This window comes from Gossypium arboreum, chromosome 1, assembly GCF_025698485.1.
Source record: "Gossypium arboreum isolate Shixiya-1 chromosome 1, ASM2569848v2, whole genome shotgun sequence".
Classification (NCBI taxonomy): domain Eukaryota; kingdom Viridiplantae; phylum Streptophyta; class Magnoliopsida; order Malvales; family Malvaceae; genus Gossypium; species Gossypium arboreum.
In genome coordinates this window covers 111,305,498-111,325,735 of record NC_069070.1, presented here as the reverse complement: position 1 = coordinate 111,325,735, position 20,238 = coordinate 111,305,498, and the positions used below count along the sequence as shown (strand labels likewise).

Genomic DNA, 20,238 nt, shown 5'->3' with positions numbered 1-20,238 from the left:
GTATTCCTTGTATTGAAAGTCTCTTTTTTTCTTGTATTTGAATCTCTCTCCTTTTTTCTCCAAAAAATAGAACCCCCTATTACAAAGGTTTTGAATGACTTTTATAGTTAAATTTTACAACTTGTTTGCTAACTGATTGCCTCTTTCTTTTTGCAGACAAGTAGAGTGATGGAGTTAGTAGTAAGTGGGGTGATGGAATTAGTGGTTGGTTTAGTAGGGTGCTAATTAGACTATTAACTTATTTAATGTTTTGGACTCTGCTTGTTGGATCGGGGCAAAATTTGAGTCCTACAATTATGATTCACTGTTCAAATTATGAAATAAATTAAAATATGTTAAAAATCGTTATAAATAAATAAAATATGACACATATAATCATGTCGAAATTTGTGTAAGATGAGCTATAAACATATAAAATTCAACTATACTAAATTTAAGTTTAAACTATATTAATAGTGATCCCATTATTAATATATTTTTAAATATTTTATGTTGAGATTTTATTCCTTATTTATCTCTTTAAATGTGAGGTAACCTTAAAAGCATATATTTTAAAAAATTATTAAAATTTTTACTGATTTGATGATAAAATATTTATAGTTGTAAATAAGATTGGAGTCGTACTACTCATCTTACTATTAAGAATTTATCCTTCTCCTATAATTCATAAAAAACCACAAAACTACTTTAATTTTGAAAATAATTCTAGAAGATTCTAGTATTTTTTGGGAGCAAAGAAAAGCCATAAACGGCAGCGTCGTCTTAAAGGCAAATATCTACCTTTCTTAAATCTCTTGGTCAAAGGAAAGACCAATCTTAGCGTGTGATCCAAGGTGATCCAAAATTCTACATAACACGTGGCTTCCTCTTTTCCGTACTTTTCCTCATTAAGTCGGCAATCTCCTCTTATAAATCTACGTTTTTCCTCCTAATTTCGCATCAAGTTTACAATCGTCTTTTCTTTTAATATTTGTTCAAAGCTTTCGATTACAAATCCCTCGCGAAAGGTATTCTTTTGTTTTCATCTTCTTTTCCTTCGCTCAATTCTTGATTTTCTTTTTAATTGTTGTCGTTGAACTTTTTTTGGGTATATTTTTGTTCGATTTATTAAGGATTTCGATCTTGTTGATTTCTTCAATTCGATCGGTTTTGAGATAAATATTAGCATACTGTTTGTATAATTATCTCTTATTTTTTCGAATTCAAGATCATAAATCCTCGGTTGCTATGGCTGTATAATTGATTGTTAATATTAGGGTTTCATCGTTTATTGCTGATCTAGTTTCTGGATCTAAGTATAATTGAATTTTATTTCTTTCTTATGACTGTAATTTTTTTTATGTTATCGATCCGTTAATTTTGTGCTATTTATTGGTGAGTCTAAGTTGGGTGGTCGGCCCAAATTGGATGTTATTGTTCATGTTTCTCGATTGGTAGATTGTATGAAATAAATATTGTTGATTTCGGTTTTTAATTGCTTGATGTATTATTCATAATTTGTGGTGTAAGGTGTTATTTCAACTTTATATGTAGGTATAATCTATCCAGAATTTGATCTTGGTTGCTTCTACTCTACTTTTAGTTTTTTGCTCTTCAAAAAATGTTATAATTTCGTTCATGCGAAGTAAATCTGTGTTTCTTGTCGACACAACAGATGCAGATCTTTGTAAAAACTCTTACTGGTAAGACCATCACCCTCGAGGTGGAAAGCTCCGACACAATTGATAATGTCAAGGCCAAGATCCAAGACAAGGAAGGGATCCCCCCTGACCAACAGAGGCTTATCTTCGCTGGGAAACAGCTAGAGGATGGCCGTACCCTTGCTGACTACAACATCCAAAAGGAGTCCACCCTCCATCTTGTCCTTCGTCTCAGGGGTGGCATGCAGATCTTCGTGAAAACCCTCACTGGCAAGACAATCACCCTTGAGGTTGAAAGCTCCGACACAATTGATAATGTCAAGGCTAAGATCCAGGATAAGGAAGGGATCCCTCCTGACCAACAGAGGCTTATCTTTGCCGGTAAGCAACTGGAAGATGGTCGCACCCTTGCTGACTACAACATTCAAAAAGAGTCTACCCTCCACCTTGTGCTTCGTCTCAGGGGTGGCATGCAAATATTTGTCAAAACTCTTACTGGCAAGACAATCACCCTTGAAGTGGAAAGCTCCGACACAATTGATAATGTCAAGGCCAAGATCCAAGACAAAGAAGGTATCCCTCCTGACCAACAGAGGCTTATCTTTGCTGGAAAACAATTGGAGGATGGCCGCACCCTTGCTGACTACAACATCCAGAAAGAGTCTACCCTCCACCTTGTCCTTCGTCTTAGGGGTGGCATGCAGATCTTTGTAAAAACGCTCACTGGAAAAACCATCACTTTAGAGGTGGAGAGTTCTGATACAATTGATAACGTTAAGTCCAAGATTCAGGACAAGGAGGGCATCCCACCAGACCAGCAGAGGTTAATTTTTGCTGGGAAACAACTTGAAGATGGCAGAACCCTTGCAGACTATAACATTCAAAAGGAATCTACCCTCCATTTGGTGTTGCGTCTTCGTGGTGGTATGCAAGTTTTTGTGAAGACCCTCACAGGAAAGACTATTACCTTGGAAGTTGAGAGTTCTGATACGATTGACAATGTGAAAGCTAAGATCCAGGACAAGGAAGGTATTCCACCGGATCAACAGAGGCTGATTTTTGCTGGCAAGCAGCTGGAGGATGGGAGGACCCTTGCTGATTATAATATTCAGAAAGAGTCAACCCTCCACTTGGTGCTTCGCCTGCGTGGTGGAATGCAGATATTTGTGAAAACTTTGACCGGTAAAACCATTACGTTGGAGGTGGAGAGCTCCGACACGGTTGATAATGTTAAGGCCAAGATCCAAGATAAGGAGGGTATCCCACCTGACCAACAGAGGTTGATTTTTGCCGGAAAGCAGCTCGAGGACGGGAGGACCCTTGCGGACTATAACATTCAAAAGGAGTCGACCCTGCATTTGGTTTTGCGCCTTAGAGGAGGGATGCAGATATTTGTCAAGACCTTGACTGGGAAAACCATCACCCTGGAGGTTGAGAGCTCGGATACGATTGACAATGTAAAAGCAAAGATTCAGGACAAGGAGGGAATTCCCCCGGATCAGCAGAGGTTGATCTTTGCTGGGAAGCAGTTGGAGGACGGTCGAACCCTAGCTGACTACAATATCCAGAAGGAGTCTACTCTGCATCTTGTCCTTCGCCTCCGTGGTGGTTTCTGATTTGGGTCCTTTTGCCATTCTGCCTTTGGTGTGGTCTTGTTTTCTTTTTATTTCATGATGTTTAGCCATTAGATAAACTGTGTTTTTTAAGGTAATGATACTTTGGTGTGAAGTGGTTAGAGAGCCACAACTCACTTACTATATTAAATAAGGTTCGGACTATTTCATAATCTCCTATCCTAATATACTTTGGTGTGAAGTGGTTAGAGAGCTACAACTCAGTTACTATATTAATTAAGGTTCGGACTATTTCATAATCTCGTATCCTAATATACATTCATCTTGCTTGTTTCCCTGTCATGTGTTCCACAAGCATGTGCATTGTTGAGTGGTGAATGGTATCTAGCCTTTTGTTTTACGCCATAATCACTGTATCAGTATCTAGCCAAATTTGGGTGACTGAGTTGACGAATTCAATGGTAAAACAGATTCCATATGGGCAGACATTAGCTTTCATAAATAAATCACTGCAGCAAAACCAACAGTATTAATTTCTTCCCTTTTTCCCAAGAAACTAACCACAATTAAATAACTTCTCAATAACTTGCTGTATTTTTTTCAAAAGATGGAGGAACTATAGCCCCTGGAAATTAAGGTTCTCAACTTCCAAACTTTTGAATCGAGTATCCATTCATGTATAAATGAGATAACCTAAAGGTGAACCAGTTAATGGTGATTAAACAGTATTTACCCTCTAGTCCATTACCTTTTCAAATGACACAGAATTTCTTTGTTTTTACACTAATCTAAATCTCTTAAATTTATATTTGGATCTCATTCTTACTCCGAGTAAAAAAATTTTGTAAAACTATTTTGGTTTTCCTCTGAACTGACACAATCGAAGACGAGTATGAAGATGGTGGTTTCTTGCCGTTTCCATCATTCTTGTTTACTTGAGGGTTAGAGTGGTCAGCACTAACTCTAGTTGACTCTGGATCTGCTTTGGGCAAATATGTTTCATCAGAATGCAACTTCCAAGGTTCACTGGATTTCAGAATCAACGACACTCCTCTAGAGAACTCTGGTATGCTCGTGGTGTCGATTAAAAAGCCTTCAAGTGTCGCAAGTGTTGCTGCCCTAAAAGAACTGATGAAGAAGAAGATTGGAGGGTTTGATTTAGGGATTTTGATTTGGCAGCATTGAATTTGATAATTAATTTCGAGATATTTTCGACTTGACTCAAATTTGAAATTTGTAAAAAAATTCTAGTTTATTCGATTAATTCGATTAGAATAATTTAAAATTTGAATTTTATTCACGGCGTTGTTTCAATTGAATTAACAGTTGCCACCTTATTTTCTTTGATCAATTATCATTAGAAATTATGCTGTCTGTCTTCTTGAATGAGTTTTTCTTTTGCCAAGGTTTTATTTAACTCCACACTTGGATCTAAACATTTTAAGTGGCATGTTCTCACCCTGCAACTCTCTTTCTGCTACATCGTCCTATCTGCCTTATAATCATGGCTCTAGGCATCTAATTTTAAGACCTAAAGCTTTGTGAAAAATCAATAACAATTTGACACCCAATTTCATACACTTCACATCTTCCTACATTTGAATACGAAATTGTTACCATCCATCAATTTTCTCAATTCCTAGCCATTAATTTATCAGGTTCATGTTCATGTTCTTGGAATTTGGGCTTGGAATTTCACTTATACAATCCCGAGCCGGTTACTGTTCCTAATTAAATTAAGAGATTTAAAACTTTTAACAAAATGCACACGATTATGTGCTTTTTATTGTGATGAAGAAAGCGAGTACAGCTAAAACACCACAGTAACTAAGGGAGACATTACATTTATTCTTGAGAACATATTTTGTCTAAATCAAACTGCGAGATGGCGTGTCACACCTCCCAGGCTCCATCTCACATTCGGACATTATTTTCTTGGTAACCTTTTGCATGATCTCTCGCATCTGTTTGCTCCCCATTTGTCCTTGCATCTGTTGCATCTGTTGCATCGTTGCATGTCTTAGACCTTGACATCTGCATTGCGTATCCATCTTCTCTAGCTGCTGGCAACATGAGTCAATGTACCCGCCGGCTATATTGTCGCTGCCTTCGCCACCCAACTCTTCCTCCATGTACTTCTGGCAGTGCTTCAGGTGGGCTTGCTTCCTTATCTGCTGTTCACAGCTATCCCGGTTTTCCTCGCTTTCGACCGTCACAGATGTGATTGAAGCATTGGCAAGGAACAAAATGAGAGCAAGGGTGGCTAAGTAAACTGCGAGCTTTGCCATTGTTGATTTATCCTGGTATGGAGAAAATAATCAGATGAGAAGGGTGAGAAATGGAGTGGAGGTGTGAAGGTAATTTATAGGAGAGTTGAACCTTTGCATGGGGAATACGTGTGATGTTGAAACTTGAAACCTAACACGTAGGTTAATTTCTGCATGCAAAAATGGACACATTTGTTTGGTTGGTTATGAAACTGCCTTAACTGGGATCGGTAGTATTCAGGTTCTCGATGTAATTTTAATATCTCCTGGGGATAAAATGGTTTCACTTTGCATCGGTGATCCAATTTGGATTCAACCCACAAACACTTAACACAATTTGGATATTTTTCAAGCCCATGTATATGTTCAAAATTTTAAAAATATATCATAAAAAAGGTTTGCGGTGCTTGGAAAACCTCCTTAAGTTGATCGTTACTCTCACAGACTTCATTAGGTCAACTTCAAAGATGACCTCACCAACATCTCACTTCACCTAACATTGCATGGCTATGAAATATACAAACCACCTTTTATGACTTAAAAAGTGGGTCTTTTTAATTTTCCACCAACTGTAGTGGTAGTTTAGATACATTTTAACACCTAATGAGTTTATTTTTTAGGTATTTTATAATTAATTATTGTATTTTCAGTAGTAATTTAGGATTTAATTATTAATAAAATAAGTATTTTTACGTATTTTTTGATGTCTCAATGACCTGTAAAGGTCAATTTAGGCCTTGATACTGATTAATGGCTAATTAAGTGTGTAGGATGTCAAATCAGGCCAAGAATCTTGTTGGGGATCAACTCAATTAAGCAACAAATAAGTAAAAATAGAGGAAGAAATTGAGAAATTGAACACACAAATTTAACATGGGAAAACCCCTCCAAAGAGGATAAAAAATCACTGGCAAAGATAAAACCCGGGCCCGATCCGACTTGTCTGTATTAATTTTTTATATTATTTTTATATAATTTTTAAATATATATAATTCATCAAAACTACTAAAAATATCAAAATAAATATTTTCCAACAAATTGAAAATAAATTTTAAAAATATGTATACTTAAATAACACTAAGATAGATGCAACTTAGCAAGCAAATGCCTCTAAAATAATAACAAAATTAAAAATGCCTCTAAAATAATAACAAAATTATCAATAAAACAAGTTTTATACAATATCCAAACAATAACAACAAAATAGTAGCAACATAATAATAAAATAGTAGCAAAATAGGGAGAAAACAACAAGAAAATAGTATTAAAAAATAAAAAAAAAATAACATTTTTTTTTCCTTTAGTGAATTTGGACCGAGTCGAACCTGAGCCAAAAATGCCTTACCTGAGATAAGACCCTTTTTTTTTTTACATTTTTTGTTTAAACTCATTTTTCGAGCCTATATTTTTACCCAAATCCTCCCACATTTGGAGCAGGCTGGGTGGCCCAACCCATGAACAGGTCTATCTTCATCGTCAATCTTAACCTCAATATTCTTTAAATCATTCAAAAGAGTAATAAATTGACTAATGTGATAGTTAAGAAGCTCACATTCGTTCATGCGAAACGTAAATAGACGTCGTTTCAATACTAAAAGGTTAGCTAGAAACTTATTCGCATAAAGAGTTTTTAATCTTTTTCACAAGGCGAATGAGGTTTTCTCCATCAATAACTTTTGCAATACCATATTCGCGAGACACAATTGAATTGCAGATAGAGCCTTTTCATCAAGCTCTGCCATTTTGTCTTATCTAGATTCTCAAGCTTTTTCCAAGTAACAACCTTTTTCAGGCCGATTTGAACTAGAATTGCCATAATTCGAACTTACCACATATTGAAATTTGTGACACCATCGAACTTCTCAATGTCAAACCTTATTGTTGACATTTCTAAACGGGTTGATCTATGAAAATTGAACTAACTCTGATACCACTTGTTGGAGATCGACCTGATTAAGCAACGAACAAGTAAAACATAGCGAAAAATAACACAAGTTTAACGTGGAAAAACCCCTCCAAAGAGGATAAAAATCTACGAGTAAAGATAATTTTACTATAATGACAAAAGAACGAAGAGTATAAAAGATGGAGATAAAAAACTGAACCTCGAAACTCGAAAACAAAAAATCTTCAAAACGTAAACACAAAATTCTCTAAAAGTATTATGAGCTCTAATCTTTAATGGGTGTATTTTCTAAGGTTGTAAAAGAACATTTTTATAGGCTAAATTCGTAGGTCAAATAACAATAAAATAATCTAGACTAATCAGAGTTCGATTAAAACAAATAAACAAAGTTTAACTGGGAGATTATCTCTTAAATTTGACCGAAATATGAGTTATACTCAACAAATCCAAGGAACAATCGTCGGGTCGAGATACAAGAAAGCTCGTGTTGCAACATGGAACAACAAAGTGACAAAGGCTGAAAATTCATTCGACATTGTGACGTGACAAGGAGTTTCCCACGGCACGATGACGCAATAAAGACAAATTAAAATGAAGTTGATTCCTTGGATGACACTTTTGAGATATTTCATTATTTGGACTCCAAGCATTTATCAAAATATTGCATTAATTAGAATCCAAAAGTGTGTCTAGGTTAAATTGTCACCAAGTCACCCGTAGCATATATAAGTAACCTTAGGATCACCTGAATGGTGGGCAAACTTAGACAGACAATTTTTACTAATCAAATTTCTTTGTATTTTTTTTTTATGTTCTCTTAGTAGGAACCTCTCTTCGATGTGAAGACATTTGCAAGCTGAGATTTCTCTGGAATCACGCTTCAATATATTTATTCATGAGCATTCTCTTATCTCTTTGATTCTATTCTTTTATTTACCTTTCGTTAATCTAGTCAATTACTGTTTATATAAATAGTAGGATAGATTATTGTGCTTTATTTACATCTTGCATGATTCAATTTTATTTGTTAAGTAGTTATTTATTTGAAATTGGTTGTTTATTCAAGAGTACTTAGTATATAACGGAGTAACACCCCTGGCAGAATATCTAGATAGGTGACACCGGAAGGGTATCTTGTTGTGTATAACTTGTGCTAAGTAGTGAGATCAAGAGAGTATTCGTATACCTAGGAAGAGACTGGAATGGTGACTTAGGTGGTAATCCTTAGTGAAGATGAGACAGGAAGGATATTCTTAGCTAAGGGTGATAAATAACTTAATTGAGAATAATTAATTATTTAATTAAACAATTAAAAATTTAATCGATAATAGGCTAGAGGCTCGCATTGTTGACACTATGAGAATGGAAAGATCTCTTCTTCCAATCTCTTAAAAAATCATTTGCAGCTTCAACTTTAAAGTAAATTATCATCAACCACAAAATCCATTTTTATCCATCTCAATAAGAAATCTAATATTTTAAAAATTAATTAAAAATACCAAAATATTTCAAAACAATAAAAGATTGTTAAAAATTTAAAAAAATTGTTGACTATATTTTAATAATCACTAAATTGCTGTTACGTCATAATACAACTTCACCGAAAAATGTATAAAATTTGAGTCAGTTTTACACATGATATTTATATCATACATAGTTTAACTAAATCACATTTTATCAATCTTAAATTTAGCTCAAATATATCAATGTTTACCAATAAATAATTCAAACTCGTTTAAGCCAATCCATATTATTTTATTTTTAAAAAGAATCCTATTTTTATTTAATATTTAATAATTATATATCTTTTACAATCATTATATATTTTTATTTTATCAAATTTATAAATATAAAAATTAAATATATATTTTAATATTTATATTATAACGTAGCATTTTAATTTTCATATGGTATAAATTATATAATATATAAAACAAAAAAATATTTTAAACTTGAAAATATATCAGATCAAGTTCGTATTTTCAGTACCTATGTATTAAATTTTTTGTGTCTAAAACAATTTTTCGAATTTAATTTTTTTTTTTCCAAATCTTTTCAAATTCCAGTCAGCTTCTATACTTTTGAAATTCATAAAAGTTTGAGGGTTTGAATTTACAAATTAATTGAGACTAAAGCCTGTAATTTAGTTGAAGTACAGGGACGAAGCATAAAAATTGATATTTTGTAATTACGAGATATTTTGCTTATATGTTTTCTCTCTTCCCAAATTAACCCTCAAAACTCAGCGTCAGAGAGCTCAGACTTCGATCATCAATTTTAGGGTTTTTTCTATTATTTCATAATCAGATTCTTGATTATCCAAAACTCAATCTTCAGATCAGGTTTGTTTTCACCGCTCCTTTACTTTTAATTTTATTTAGAATTGCAATCGATGATTTGATTGTGTAAATTCTCTTTGATGCTTGTTTTGGGTTTTATGTTTAGGGTTTTATTGTCCTAAAGGTCTTATCACGATGTTAATCGAAAAAAAAAAAGTGAAATTTTTCGGCTCCTTTTTCTGAAACTATTATCACAACACTTGTTGGTACTCTTTGGGCATAATATAACTAAGCAATCCCTGCCTTTCTTACCAGAAAAAAAATTATTGATATAATTTAGCATTCCTTTTTGGTTAAAATTCACTGTTACCCTCTTTAGGTTAGATTAACATAATGAGTGCCCCTTTTGCGGAAAATGTCTATTTTTTGTTCGTGGCTTATGCTTGAAGCTGCAGAAATCTATGTATGAATCTATGGTGCTTTATCTTTGTGTAGGTTTTTACTTGACCAAGAATGCTAATTTTTTATTTTCATGAAATGTTTGTTTATGCTTTGATAGTTTGTTTTCCTTTTAGCAGAAAGTAATTTGATAAAATGTTTGATTGAGAGATGTGAAGAGAGATAAAACTTTATAATCTAGTCAAATGAAATCACTGATCAACATTTGGCCTTGCAATGTAGGTCTTAGTTTTCTAGTTGTTGGGTTCTTTCGACGAGCTAAGTTTCATGTCTGATCTTGACATCCAGATTCCTACTGCCTTTAGTAAGCATTTCCCTCTCATACCAAATTGTCTCGGTATCGAAAAATCTAACTAGTACCCATTGTCGTTCTGCTAGATCCGTTTGCTGATGCAAATGCTGAAGACTCTGGTGCTGGTGCCAAGGAGTATGTGCATATTCGTATTCAGCAGCGGAATGGTAGGAAAAGCCTGACCACGGTCCAGGGGTTGAAAAAAGAATTCAGCTATAACAAAATTCTTAAGGACCTCAAGAAAGAGTTTTGTTGCAATGGCACTGTGGTCCAAGACCCTGAATTAGGACAGGTGTGTGTCTAACCACCTAAGAAAGTGATCGACTTTGGCTTCCATCTTTGCTCTCGGTTGTTAAGTTTATTATACTTGGGTTTTTTGTAGGTTATTCAGCTTCAAGGCGATCAAAGGAAGAATGTTTCCACCTTCCTTGTTCAGGTCATTGCCGTTACCCTTTCATTTAGATATTCTGAAAACCAGCTAGAGTTTTCCAATTTCGACATAACTATTTTCTTTTGGTTAGTCATGCATGTGCTGAGCTTCGTATTTTCAATTCACCGCATGTTTAATTCTTATTTGCTTTTGTGAACAGGCCGGTATTGTGAAGAAGGATAACATCAAAATCCACGGCTTTTAAAGTTGCAACAGCTAAAATTTCTTCGAGTCTATCCTATTCTGAAACTCCTATGTATGTAATGTTATAATATGTTTATAGTGGTGTGATACTGATAAATGCACCCTGTGACTGTGTTTCTTGTTGTGCTTTCAACTCTTTAGCCCTATGTGATGTTTAATATCGATATTAGCTTTAATTATTTCTATTTCTCACATAGTTGCTGCGACCATCATCTTTAGTAAAAACTATTTGACAGGTTATTCCCTTTCACATCGTATTTTGCCAGATTTTTAAGCCTTAGATTGAATTGGTATCGGCATATGAATAATAGGTTCTTAAAGTTGACCATGTTCCCAATGCTTGGTTACTGGATAAGTTTTTGGTGCATTTCTTTTACTTGTTTTTGCTCGAATAACAGTTAAAAGAGGAGTGTAAGTCAATAGTAATTAGTTTGATAAGATTTTGTAATTTAAGAATTCCAAACTTTTGAATCGAATATTGCTAGAATTTCGTTGGAATTTGGGCACACCATACTAGCTTCGCTTTGACTAGTGGTTGAGGTCACAAGTGATAGTAGCGAGTCTACTTTCTTTTTTGGTGGTTCTGGTTGGTTTCCATGATGTTTTGGTGTCATTTTTTTGGCATTTTTTATGGGGGTGTGCATGCCGTTGATGGTAAAATTCCGCTTGGTCCCCGATCCTCCTGTCGTATTTTCTCTGAACTTTTCAGTTCTTACCGACTGTATCGTTCTATTCTTTAATGGATTGAGATGTTAAAATAAATAAATAAATAAATCTATATGTATAGCATTAAAAGGAGAGTCAGGCTTTGATAATTCGATAGAGACAGTTCTCAGATGTTATCTTACCCTGCCTATTCTTGTTCGGTTATGATAAAGTAAATGGTTAATATACCATTTGCTACTTTTGATTTGGGTACTTAATTTGAATATTAAAGCCAATTAAAGTCAAATTTAAGTACTTGAAGGAGAAAGAAAAAATATCAAATTGAATATCGAAATTAAATTCAAATATCAAATAATTATTAACCCTAAAGTAAATAAAAACCACAAGCGAGTTTCAATGAAATCAAGTAGCATATGGCTAGCATATAGGGGAGTTCCAAGGTGAGGTCCATAAAAAGAACCAACGTATATAAATTGATGTAAAGTGAGTAAACCACTTTTTCCTGCTATGCAAGCATGCTGCAATGGTGGGTCCTCCCCATGCATATTTTGATGAGTAGTACACAACATTTCCCAACCAAGGGAATAAAATAATCCTCCCTTTTTGTTATCTTTGGAATTACAAGATTTGGGTGTTGATTTAGAACGTCACAGGGACTGTACTTGCAACGTTTTTCTAATTACAAATGGACTGAAATAGACCCCAAACCTCAAATCACAAGTTTAATTAAATAAATCTGCTTTGAAAATGAAGTTTTTAAAGTGTTCATCTAACTTTGCAAACAATTCTCAGCTGTAATATCAGTTAAAAACACCATGAGTCTTCTACAGAACAGTGCAGATGGATGAGAATAACCTGTTGAAAAAACTCTGGAAACAACATGATTGAATCGTGGCAAGAAAACTATTTATTAATGTTTCCCAAGTACAAAAACTGATTTGGATGCTACTTTTGGCACAATACACAACCTTTTTATTTATTTATTTAAACCAATGTGTTATGTCTGAAAAATCAACTTTATATCCCTACTAGTATAACATTTCACCTAACATATACCATCACCAAATTCCTTATTCCATTCGCCAACTAACTTTCCATTTCCCAACTAACGTGTAGGAGAATTTTTTTTTTTTTTGCTATATGATCACATTTGGAACTGTATTTAAATGCCTCTAAAACATCTCCTAACTCAAATCTCTATTCTGACTCTCTGACTCATAAATATTAAGAAAATGGCTGAATCTGAATATTCTTCGAGTGAAAATGCATCTACGGACTCCAACTCCATAGGTAAAATTTCCTTAGCCTTGTTCTTCAAAATCCCATGTTTTTCCCTTCCATTACTGTTGAGATTTTTCCTTTTTGCATCATTGCTTCTTCTTCTTCTTCTTCTTTTTTGAATGCTTTTGGTCTATGACAGGATAAAGCTAGTCTTTTTCTTATCTTTTACATTTTGCAGCTATTAAAAGTTTTTTATTTTTGTAAAGCTTAAGTGAATTTTTCTAAACTCGATTTTACAGAGGAACAAAGTAAACAAGATTTGGAACTTCAATTCTCAGAAGATGAGGAAACACTAGTAATCAGGATGTTTAATTTAGTTGGAGAAAGGTACATGTTTTGTGTATATATCTTCAACCATGAGCAAACTGGGTTTATCTTTTTAACATTTTTATGTGAAAAAAAGGAGGTTGAATATGCTATTATATCAGGTGGGGTTTGATCGCTGGGAGAATCCCTGGAAGAACAGCCGAGGAGATTGAGAAATATTGGAACACAAGATACTCAACAAGCCAGTGAAAAAACATTCTGGGAATTTTGCTCAACTTTGGTGGTAGACAGCATGATTAATTATGATGTTATTGTTGTAACATAGGAATGTTGAATGTAGATGTAAGTTGGATGCGTTTCTCGTATCCTATACATCCCTTCTATTCCAATTTTATTTCCCTCTAGTTTTTATAAGAAATTAGTGAAGGAAATCATATTTATTTAATTCCAGATTCTCTAATATTATCATCATCATCATCATCTATTCAGCACAAAATTGCAGCAAATTAGTTCTTGTTGTCTAATGCATTTCTTTTTAAAAACGAAACACAATTCCAGTACTAATGGCAAAACAAATAATAGCGCTTCCAATATGCAACACTCAATTTTAGGAAGGCTAAAAACAATTCTAGATGTCACACATTTTTATCCACTCATTTTGATAACATCGGATTTTGTTTTTAAATTAGTTAGGTTTATAAAGAAATTGAAATAATTATTAAAATATCTTTATATATATATATATATAATATTACTTTAAAATATATGATAACAAAATTTATAGTAATATTTGCCTTAACATAATTACACTTAGAAAATAATTAATAATATCATTAAAATTATTATTTTATTTTGATAAAAAAAGAAAATCAAAATTAGTGATATGCCGGGTTAAAATAAAATAAAATAAAATAAAAATTATGTTAGTGATATATGGAGTGGAAGTGAAGGTCCTATTCTCATCTCTAACTAAAATTGTATATTCCATATCATAAAATATTTGTTTCGTTTGGTTACTAGGATAAAAAAACTAAAGCTTATCCTAACACCTCAATTTCTTATTAAATACTGCTCCACGTCTTCAAATTACTTATGTTATTTGAATTAAATATTATTTATCCAACTATGTATTTAAATTTTATTGCATAACAAAATTTAAATTCTTAACATTTAAAAAATTCACACCATCACTGCATTAAAATATAATTAAATAAAAATATTATATAAAATAAAATAAAAAATACCCCCTCCCCCACTCTCTTCCCCACGCTCCCCCCTCTCTCCCTACCGTACCCTCCCTTTATGATTTTATCTTCTTTGTAATGGGTGGTGGTTTTTGAATCATCTCCGTTATTTGCTTTGATGGGTGTAAGGCTTTTTACCATTGTGGGTTTTCTCTTTCTTTGATTTTCTTTTTTTAAATTATTGTCTTTGCTTCCATGGAAAGTAGTAGATTGGTGGGATTGACTTATTTTCTCCATAGAGACGAAGGGTTTTTTTTTTTTGGGAGGGGGGGGAGTAACCCCTCAACTTATTTCACACCCAATTGAGCCATTGTTATTAACTCAAAAAACTATTTAAGCATTTCTCAATAATTTTCATCTTTTAATTATGTTGACAGTAAAATAAACTAATAAGCTAATCAGATAATAATAAGTGGTCGCCCTAGATTTAATCTTTCATTGTTAATAAAACTATAAAAATCATTAAAATGTAAAAAAATAAAATTGTAAAAATCATAACAAGTTATTGCAAATATAAAATTTATAAAAATACTACAAAATTATATAAAATTTTAAAATATATATATAAATCACAAAAAAATATGAAAAAAAAATAAAATTCTTGAATTTAAAAATAACAAGTTATAAAAATATATTAAGAACTTAAAGTTTTATTTAATTATTTTTCCTTTGGCGGAAATTGATCCTCTTGTTAGTTTGGTCAACACCTGAACGACGTCGTTGCTCGATCCTTTATATTCCTCTTCCTTGTTAATAATCTGACTCAATCGACGGTGTCTCCTTGAATTCTTAAAAATTGCCTGAAACCTCAGGTAATCTAAATCTTCCTGCAAATTCACTCTTTTTTTACCTTTCTAAGCATCCAAATAGGGAGCCACTACCACTAATCGATCTGGGTTTTCTTTCTTCTTTCTCAATTTAGTGAAAGAATCTAAATATGACAATTATTTGACCTATTCCTTCTCTTTGTTAGGGTTTTATATTTTTGATCATTCAAATTTACACCCATTTATTTTGAATAGTAATTATTTTCTATTGGCAGTTTCTTAAAAAAAATGGAGGAAATAGTAGCTTTGTTTCTTTCAATGTTTCTCGTTCTAGCATTGGTTCCGTTATATATATGGAAACGCCGTCAGAATACTCGACCAACCGTTGAACATGTTGAAGAACGGCAGGTATGTTTGAAGTTATTCTAAAAGTCTTAAATTTGTTTTTAGTTCTGTGTTTTTCTTTATATTGGTTGGTGTGGGTTATAGGCTCCAAGAAGGGAAAATGTAGTACGTGGTGGGGCCGGTGCTCGTAGTAGGATGCGGAGGAGACCAGCTGCAGGAGGAGCTAGCTCGTCGTCTGCTGCAACTGCTGAAGGTTTGTGAATTGGATAGAATTCTGAAGTTCGAATTATTGTTGAGAATTTAACAAATTTACTGATTAATGACCATTGGGACTTTCCTGCCATAGTTGTGAATTCCGTGTGTGAAATAAGTAGAGGAGAATATATAAATTTGCCAGGATGTTATTGTTTCTGCCAATTAGTGTATTAATTTTCAAATAGTGGTATGTTTTCTCTCACTGATGCTTTATAGGGACTGTTTATAAGTGGACTAAGGACATAGCCAGCAGTGATTTATTTTTTATGTTCTGATGAGTTCTTTGTGAGGACTGAGAGTAAGCGTTGGTTCTTTTGTGAATACAAACAAAGCTTTATGTTGTCGAAAAGTCGTTGCAGTCATGTAAACACTTCTTAGTAAGCCCAGGATCCTTTTCTTCTCTTTGCGAAGGTGCCAAAGGATGCAACTGAATTTAACTCATAGGACAGTCTAGTCTTCTTATGCTCTTTTCTCTTCTTGGGGTTAGTGGCACTGGTTTTGAGCATTCTGTGTACCAAAATGTGAATGCAGAAACTGCTGATGGAAGTGAGGAAGAAGAGGAAGGAGATGGATATTATGAGGCTAAAGCATCCAAGAAGAAGGAAAAGAAACGGCAAGAAAGGGATGCACAACGAAGGGTACATCATTATCATCTTATTGTTTACTTATCTATTTTCTGTTTTACTCGGACTGTTGGCCACTGTTCACTAAGTTCATATGATTTTTGGTCAAGGCTGAAGAGGCTGCTCGTGAGTCAAGGCAGACTAAACAGGATCGATATGCTGAAATGCGGAGGAAAAAGGATGAGGAGCGTGAGGCAGAGGAACGTAGGCTGGTCTGTTGATTGCCTTCATCTTTGTAGCATGATGCATACAGAATCCAAACACATGACCCCTTGCATATATGATTTTCTGGTTCATTACATTTGCTATGGTTTATGCAGGAAGAAGAAGCTCAAGCTCGAAAGGCCAAGGAGGAAGAAGCTGCTGCCTTGGAGTTTGAAAAGTGGAAAGGAGCATTTTCTGTTGATGCTGAAGGAACCACAGAGAACGAATTGCAAGATGGAAGTCAGGATTTGGTTTCTAATTTTGTGGAATACATTAAGGTACTTTTGAGCCCGATATCTAAGCTAGTTAGCCATCCTAATTTTGTTTTTGATGAATGCTCAAAATTTTTCTTTGGCTGTTCTTCAGTCTTCCAGATCTCTTCCTTCTGGTCTTTTTTCATTGACAAGTAATTGAATTATCAAATGTGTATATCTGTTGCATGGAACATAATAAGCATTTTCAAATTACACGAGCTGCATAATGATTGAATTAGCATCAGTCCACTTTATAATTTTATTTGGTCCTAATAAGTCTTTGGAATGTATATTTTCGTGTTGCCTTTTGTTTTTTTAACCTATTTGTATATGATCGTGCAGAATCATAAATGTATTCCTTTGGAAGATCTTGCTGGAGAATTCAAATTGAGAACCCAGGTATATGATCTTAATAGCTAAGTAAAACCCTTTCATATGTGTACTTTCGGCCTCTTGATATATTGTAAAACCCATCAACGGAATGTGTGTTGCTGTTTTTTTTTAAATCCCATCCCCGTTTGCTTCTATTTTTAAAGTACAATGATTGTTTGATGCAGGAATGTATCAATAGGATCACCTCCCTTGAAAGTATGGGTATGTAACTATTATCTATTATCAATTCGGGTACTGACTTTAGGAAATGGATAATCAAAATGCTTGTCATCTACAATGTAATGATTTATGTGATCCTTTATTTGGTGTGTGTGCAGGGCGACTTTCAGGTGTCATGGATGATAGAGGGAAGTATATATACATCTCAATGGAGGAGATGAAGGCTGTAGCTGACTATATCAAGCGTCAAGGAAGAGTAAGCATTTCACATTTAGCTAGCAAATCTAACCAGTTCATCGATCTAGAGCCGAAAGTTCAATTTACAGAGGAGATCAGCACAGCAGAGGAAATCACTGTTGCTTGATTCAATTGTACACTCTTCCCTTCTCAAGAATATGTAGGACAAGTTACACTGAGGAAAAAATATATAGCAATTGCATCATGAAAGATGCCAGTTTCAAGGATTTCGTTTATACTTTTTTACATGTTTGTGGCATAAAGTCTAGTTGTGTTTCCGTTTAGAAATCTAATTTTCTTGGCCTGTAAGGATGGATGAGTTTTGTGGTGCTGTAATACTACAAGTCATGCAAACTATCATTAGTTGAATGTAAGATAGGTATTAGCATAAACATGAAAATTTCAATGATTTTACTTTAAGATAACTTGAACTGAAATGAACTTATGGCGTTGTATTTCATGAAGATCATGCATTAGAATTTAGAATCAATAGGGAAATTGGCATCATTTGAATTTGTGATCACTTTAATTGAGATGATGAATTTTCTGTAAATTTTTTGTTTAATATTTATCTCCTATTGGGTTGAACGGATAACCTTTGGACCATTAGCATGCATGAAGAAGGAAATTAGTATGAGAATTACAATTAATGATCATTATAGTGAATGTAGAGGGTTCTTTCCTTTAGGTAAAGGACAAACAAGTAAACATGAAGAGATGGCGGAGAGACCTTAGAAAACAAGTGCAGAGATAGAGATAGGTGAATGTGATGGAAATGATAAATAAATCACAAGGGATGGTGAAAGCTCTAGCTGTTGCATAGAAATTTTTTTTAATTTTTAAAGTTTATCAAAACAACTTGAAGAAAACGTTTAAAACTCCATTCACAGTCTCATTAGAAAGTTATTAAAGAGTGAATGTGTTGCAAATAATAGATAGTGGAAGAACCTATTGTATGCCCGAAATAATGGGAGAGAGGGAAGTTATAAACATTACATGGAATGGTAAAGAGTACACCAGTTATTGCACGGGCTGCGGATCTAAGTCTAATGGATGTGCTCAAAATGTTTTATAGGGATCAATTGATCAATTGATCAAATGAGGTTCATTTGATCTATTTGAATTGGCTGAAGTCATGAAATATGTAGAGAAGTCTATTGATTAATTCGATATGTACCGTTGAATCTGGAGGAGCTCAATTATAAATAGAGACCTTCCCATTATTTGTAATCACTCGGTTGTAATCTTTCAAAGTAATAGAATACTTCTGAGAGGATTTATTCAAACACTTGGTATGAGTTACTTTTCTGTAGCTTTTATGTTTAATCGTGGCTTCTTTCTCAACCTAAAACTGAGAATTCTTTTGAAAATTCTTTCAGCCACCGAGAAATATAATGGAAGTAGCTTGAAACGAAAGAGCAACAAGAAAGATGAAGAGCCACGGAAGCTCCCCAAAACCAATAGTACAGATTGAGTTACATTGACAGTTAAGATTAGAGCCTATCTACAATTGAGAATCCTAAAAGATTTAAATTCTATACAATCTTATCCTTTAGGATTTATACTATTTACCTTAGTAACTTTAGTTTTACTGGAGTATTTCACTAAGTCACAAGGCTTTAAGTAGATAGACTTCTTCATAGGTTCAACGAATCGGGTTAGTTTAGGTTGGTTAAATGAGTCACATTTAATATTGACCTTTATGGGACGTTCTGTGCACAATGATTACAGGCTTTAATTCGTGATCCGTAACACAAGTGCAAGCATACTTTTTTTTTTTTGAATTATGCAAGCCTATTTTCTGATTAACTAAAAGGGAAAGTATTTTTTTAGTAAATTAAAATAATAGGGCAAAGCCCGAACAACAAAAGCTACTCGAACCCAAGCCACACCTAGGGCCGTGAATACCATTGACCATCAAATCATCACATGGGGTTCAAAAGGGGAATAATTTTTATTACAAGAAAGGGTTAAAATAAGTGTATTTATTGACAGTGTTTATAAATTTTTAATAGTTATCAAAATTTTTAATTGAAGCATTAAAAACTTTGGCATATACAGCAAGAGACAAGAGTGCTCTAAAAACAATCACATATTAAGAAACATTTCATGTTATTGTGTGGTTTGTTTACCAAAAAAATCACTTTGAAAATTATATTTTTTAGAACTAAACATTACTAACCAAACACAAATATTTAATATAAATTATAAAAAATAAAAATAAAAATAAAATATATTCGTGATTATTAAACAAAAATAAATCTGGAAAGTAATTTACCCATTGGGATGGATTCTAGCATAAAAAGAAAAGGTAAATAACGGAAAAACTGAAACGAGTCAACTTACTAATAACAAACTTGGAACAAAAATATCTTAATATTAAAACCCAACTTGATTCCGACCAAAGACGACAACCGGTCGTGCCCGAAAAGTCGTCGTTTTAACTTTTTTTTTTTTTCTAATCTTTTGTTGTCAGAAATTCTACTCCTTCA

The 20,238-nt window shown here is 33.5% G+C and overlaps 5 protein-coding genes across 5 annotated transcripts; 4 read left to right on the top strand and 1 right to left on the bottom strand.

The window, feature by feature from the left end:
* Positions 1–774: 774 nt before the first annotated feature.
* LOC108482591 (polyubiquitin-like) lies at positions 775–3,426 on the top strand. Its single transcript, XM_017785720.2, has 2 exons — positions 775–1,007; positions 1,655–3,426. The coding sequence occupies exon 2, from the start codon at positions 1,655–1,657 to the stop codon at positions 3,254–3,256; it is 1,602 nt and encodes a 533-aa protein (XP_017641209.1). The 5' UTR covers positions 775–1,007; the 3' UTR covers positions 3,257–3,426.
* A 1,540-nt stretch (positions 3,427–4,966) lies between these two features.
* LOC108482593 (2S sulfur-rich seed storage protein 1-like) lies at positions 4,967–5,546 on the bottom strand. The gene has a single exon (XM_017785721.2). The coding sequence runs from the start codon at positions 5,500–5,502 to the stop codon at positions 5,083–5,085; it is 420 nt and encodes a 139-aa protein (XP_017641210.1). The 5' UTR covers positions 5,503–5,546; the 3' UTR covers positions 4,967–5,082.
* Positions 5,547–9,374: 3,828 nt separating this feature from the next.
* Positions 9,375–11,230, top strand: LOC108481969 (protein translation factor SUI1 homolog 2-like). Its single transcript, XM_017785071.2, has 5 exons — positions 9,375–9,729; positions 10,348–10,429; positions 10,504–10,709; positions 10,800–10,853; positions 11,008–11,230. The coding sequence occupies exons 2-5, from the start codon at positions 10,393–10,395 to the stop codon at positions 11,050–11,052; spliced, it is 342 nt and encodes a 113-aa protein (XP_017640560.1). The 5' UTR covers positions 9,375–9,729; positions 10,348–10,392; the 3' UTR covers positions 11,053–11,230.
* A 1,529-nt stretch (positions 11,231–12,759) lies between these two features.
* On the top strand, positions 12,760–13,710 carry LOC108482419 (MYB-like transcription factor ETC1). The gene is made up of 3 exons (XM_017785546.2): positions 12,760–13,007; positions 13,238–13,325; positions 13,427–13,710. The coding sequence occupies exons 1-3, from the start codon at positions 12,950–12,952 to the stop codon at positions 13,512–13,514; spliced, it is 234 nt and encodes a 77-aa protein (XP_017641035.1). The 5' UTR covers positions 12,760–12,949; the 3' UTR covers positions 13,515–13,710.
* Positions 13,711–15,164: 1,454 nt separating this feature from the next.
* Positions 15,165–18,183, top strand: LOC108480522 (DDRGK domain-containing protein 1). Its single transcript, XM_017783550.2, has 9 exons — positions 15,165–15,321; positions 15,552–15,684; positions 15,766–15,874; positions 16,408–16,514; positions 16,610–16,711; positions 16,820–16,981; positions 17,300–17,356; positions 17,515–17,551; positions 17,668–18,183. Exons 2-9 carry the CDS (start codon positions 15,565–15,567, stop codon positions 17,871–17,873), a joined length of 900 nt encoding a protein of 299 aa, XP_017639039.1. The 5' UTR covers positions 15,165–15,321; positions 15,552–15,564; the 3' UTR covers positions 17,874–18,183.
* Positions 18,184–20,238: the final 2,055 nt, after the last annotated feature.

Coding starts and splice junctions, on each gene's coding strand:
- LOC108482419 (XM_017785546.2), top strand. CDS start 12,950: ATGGCTGAATCTGAATATTCTTCGAGTGAAAATGCATCTACGGACTCC. Junction 13,008..13,237: donor TACGGACTCCAACTCCATAG/GTAAAATTTCCT, acceptor TCGATTTTACAG/AGGAACAAAGTAAACAAGAT. Junction 13,326..13,426: donor TTTAATTTAGTTGGAGAAAG/GTACATGTTTTG, acceptor CTATTATATCAG/GTGGGGTTTGATCGCTGGGA.
- LOC108481969 (XM_017785071.2), top strand. CDS start 10,393: ATGTCTGATCTTGACATCCAGATTCCTACTGCCTTTA. Junction 10,710..10,799: donor AAGACCCTGAATTAGGACAG/GTGTGTGTCTAA, acceptor GGTTTTTTGTAG/GTTATTCAGCTTCAAGGCGA. Junction 10,854..11,007: donor TTTCCACCTTCCTTGTTCAG/GTCATTGCCGTT, acceptor TTTTGTGAACAG/GCCGGTATTGTGAAGAAGGA.
- LOC108480522 (XM_017783550.2), top strand. CDS start 15,565: ATGGAGGAAATAGTAGCTTTGTTTCTTTCAATGTTTCTCGTTCTAGCA. Junction 15,875..16,407: donor GTCTGCTGCAACTGCTGAAG/GTTTGTGAATTG, acceptor ATGTGAATGCAG/AAACTGCTGATGGAAGTGAG. Junction 16,515..16,609: donor AAAGGGATGCACAACGAAGG/GTACATCATTAT, acceptor TTTTTGGTCAAG/GCTGAAGAGGCTGCTCGTGA.
- LOC108482593 (XM_017785721.2), bottom strand. CDS start 5,502: ATGGCAAAGCTCGCAGTTTACTTAGCCACCCTTGCTCTCATTTTGTTC.
- LOC108482591 (XM_017785720.2), top strand. CDS start 1,655: ATGCAGATCTTTGTAAAAACTCTTACTGGTAAGACCATCACCCTCGAG.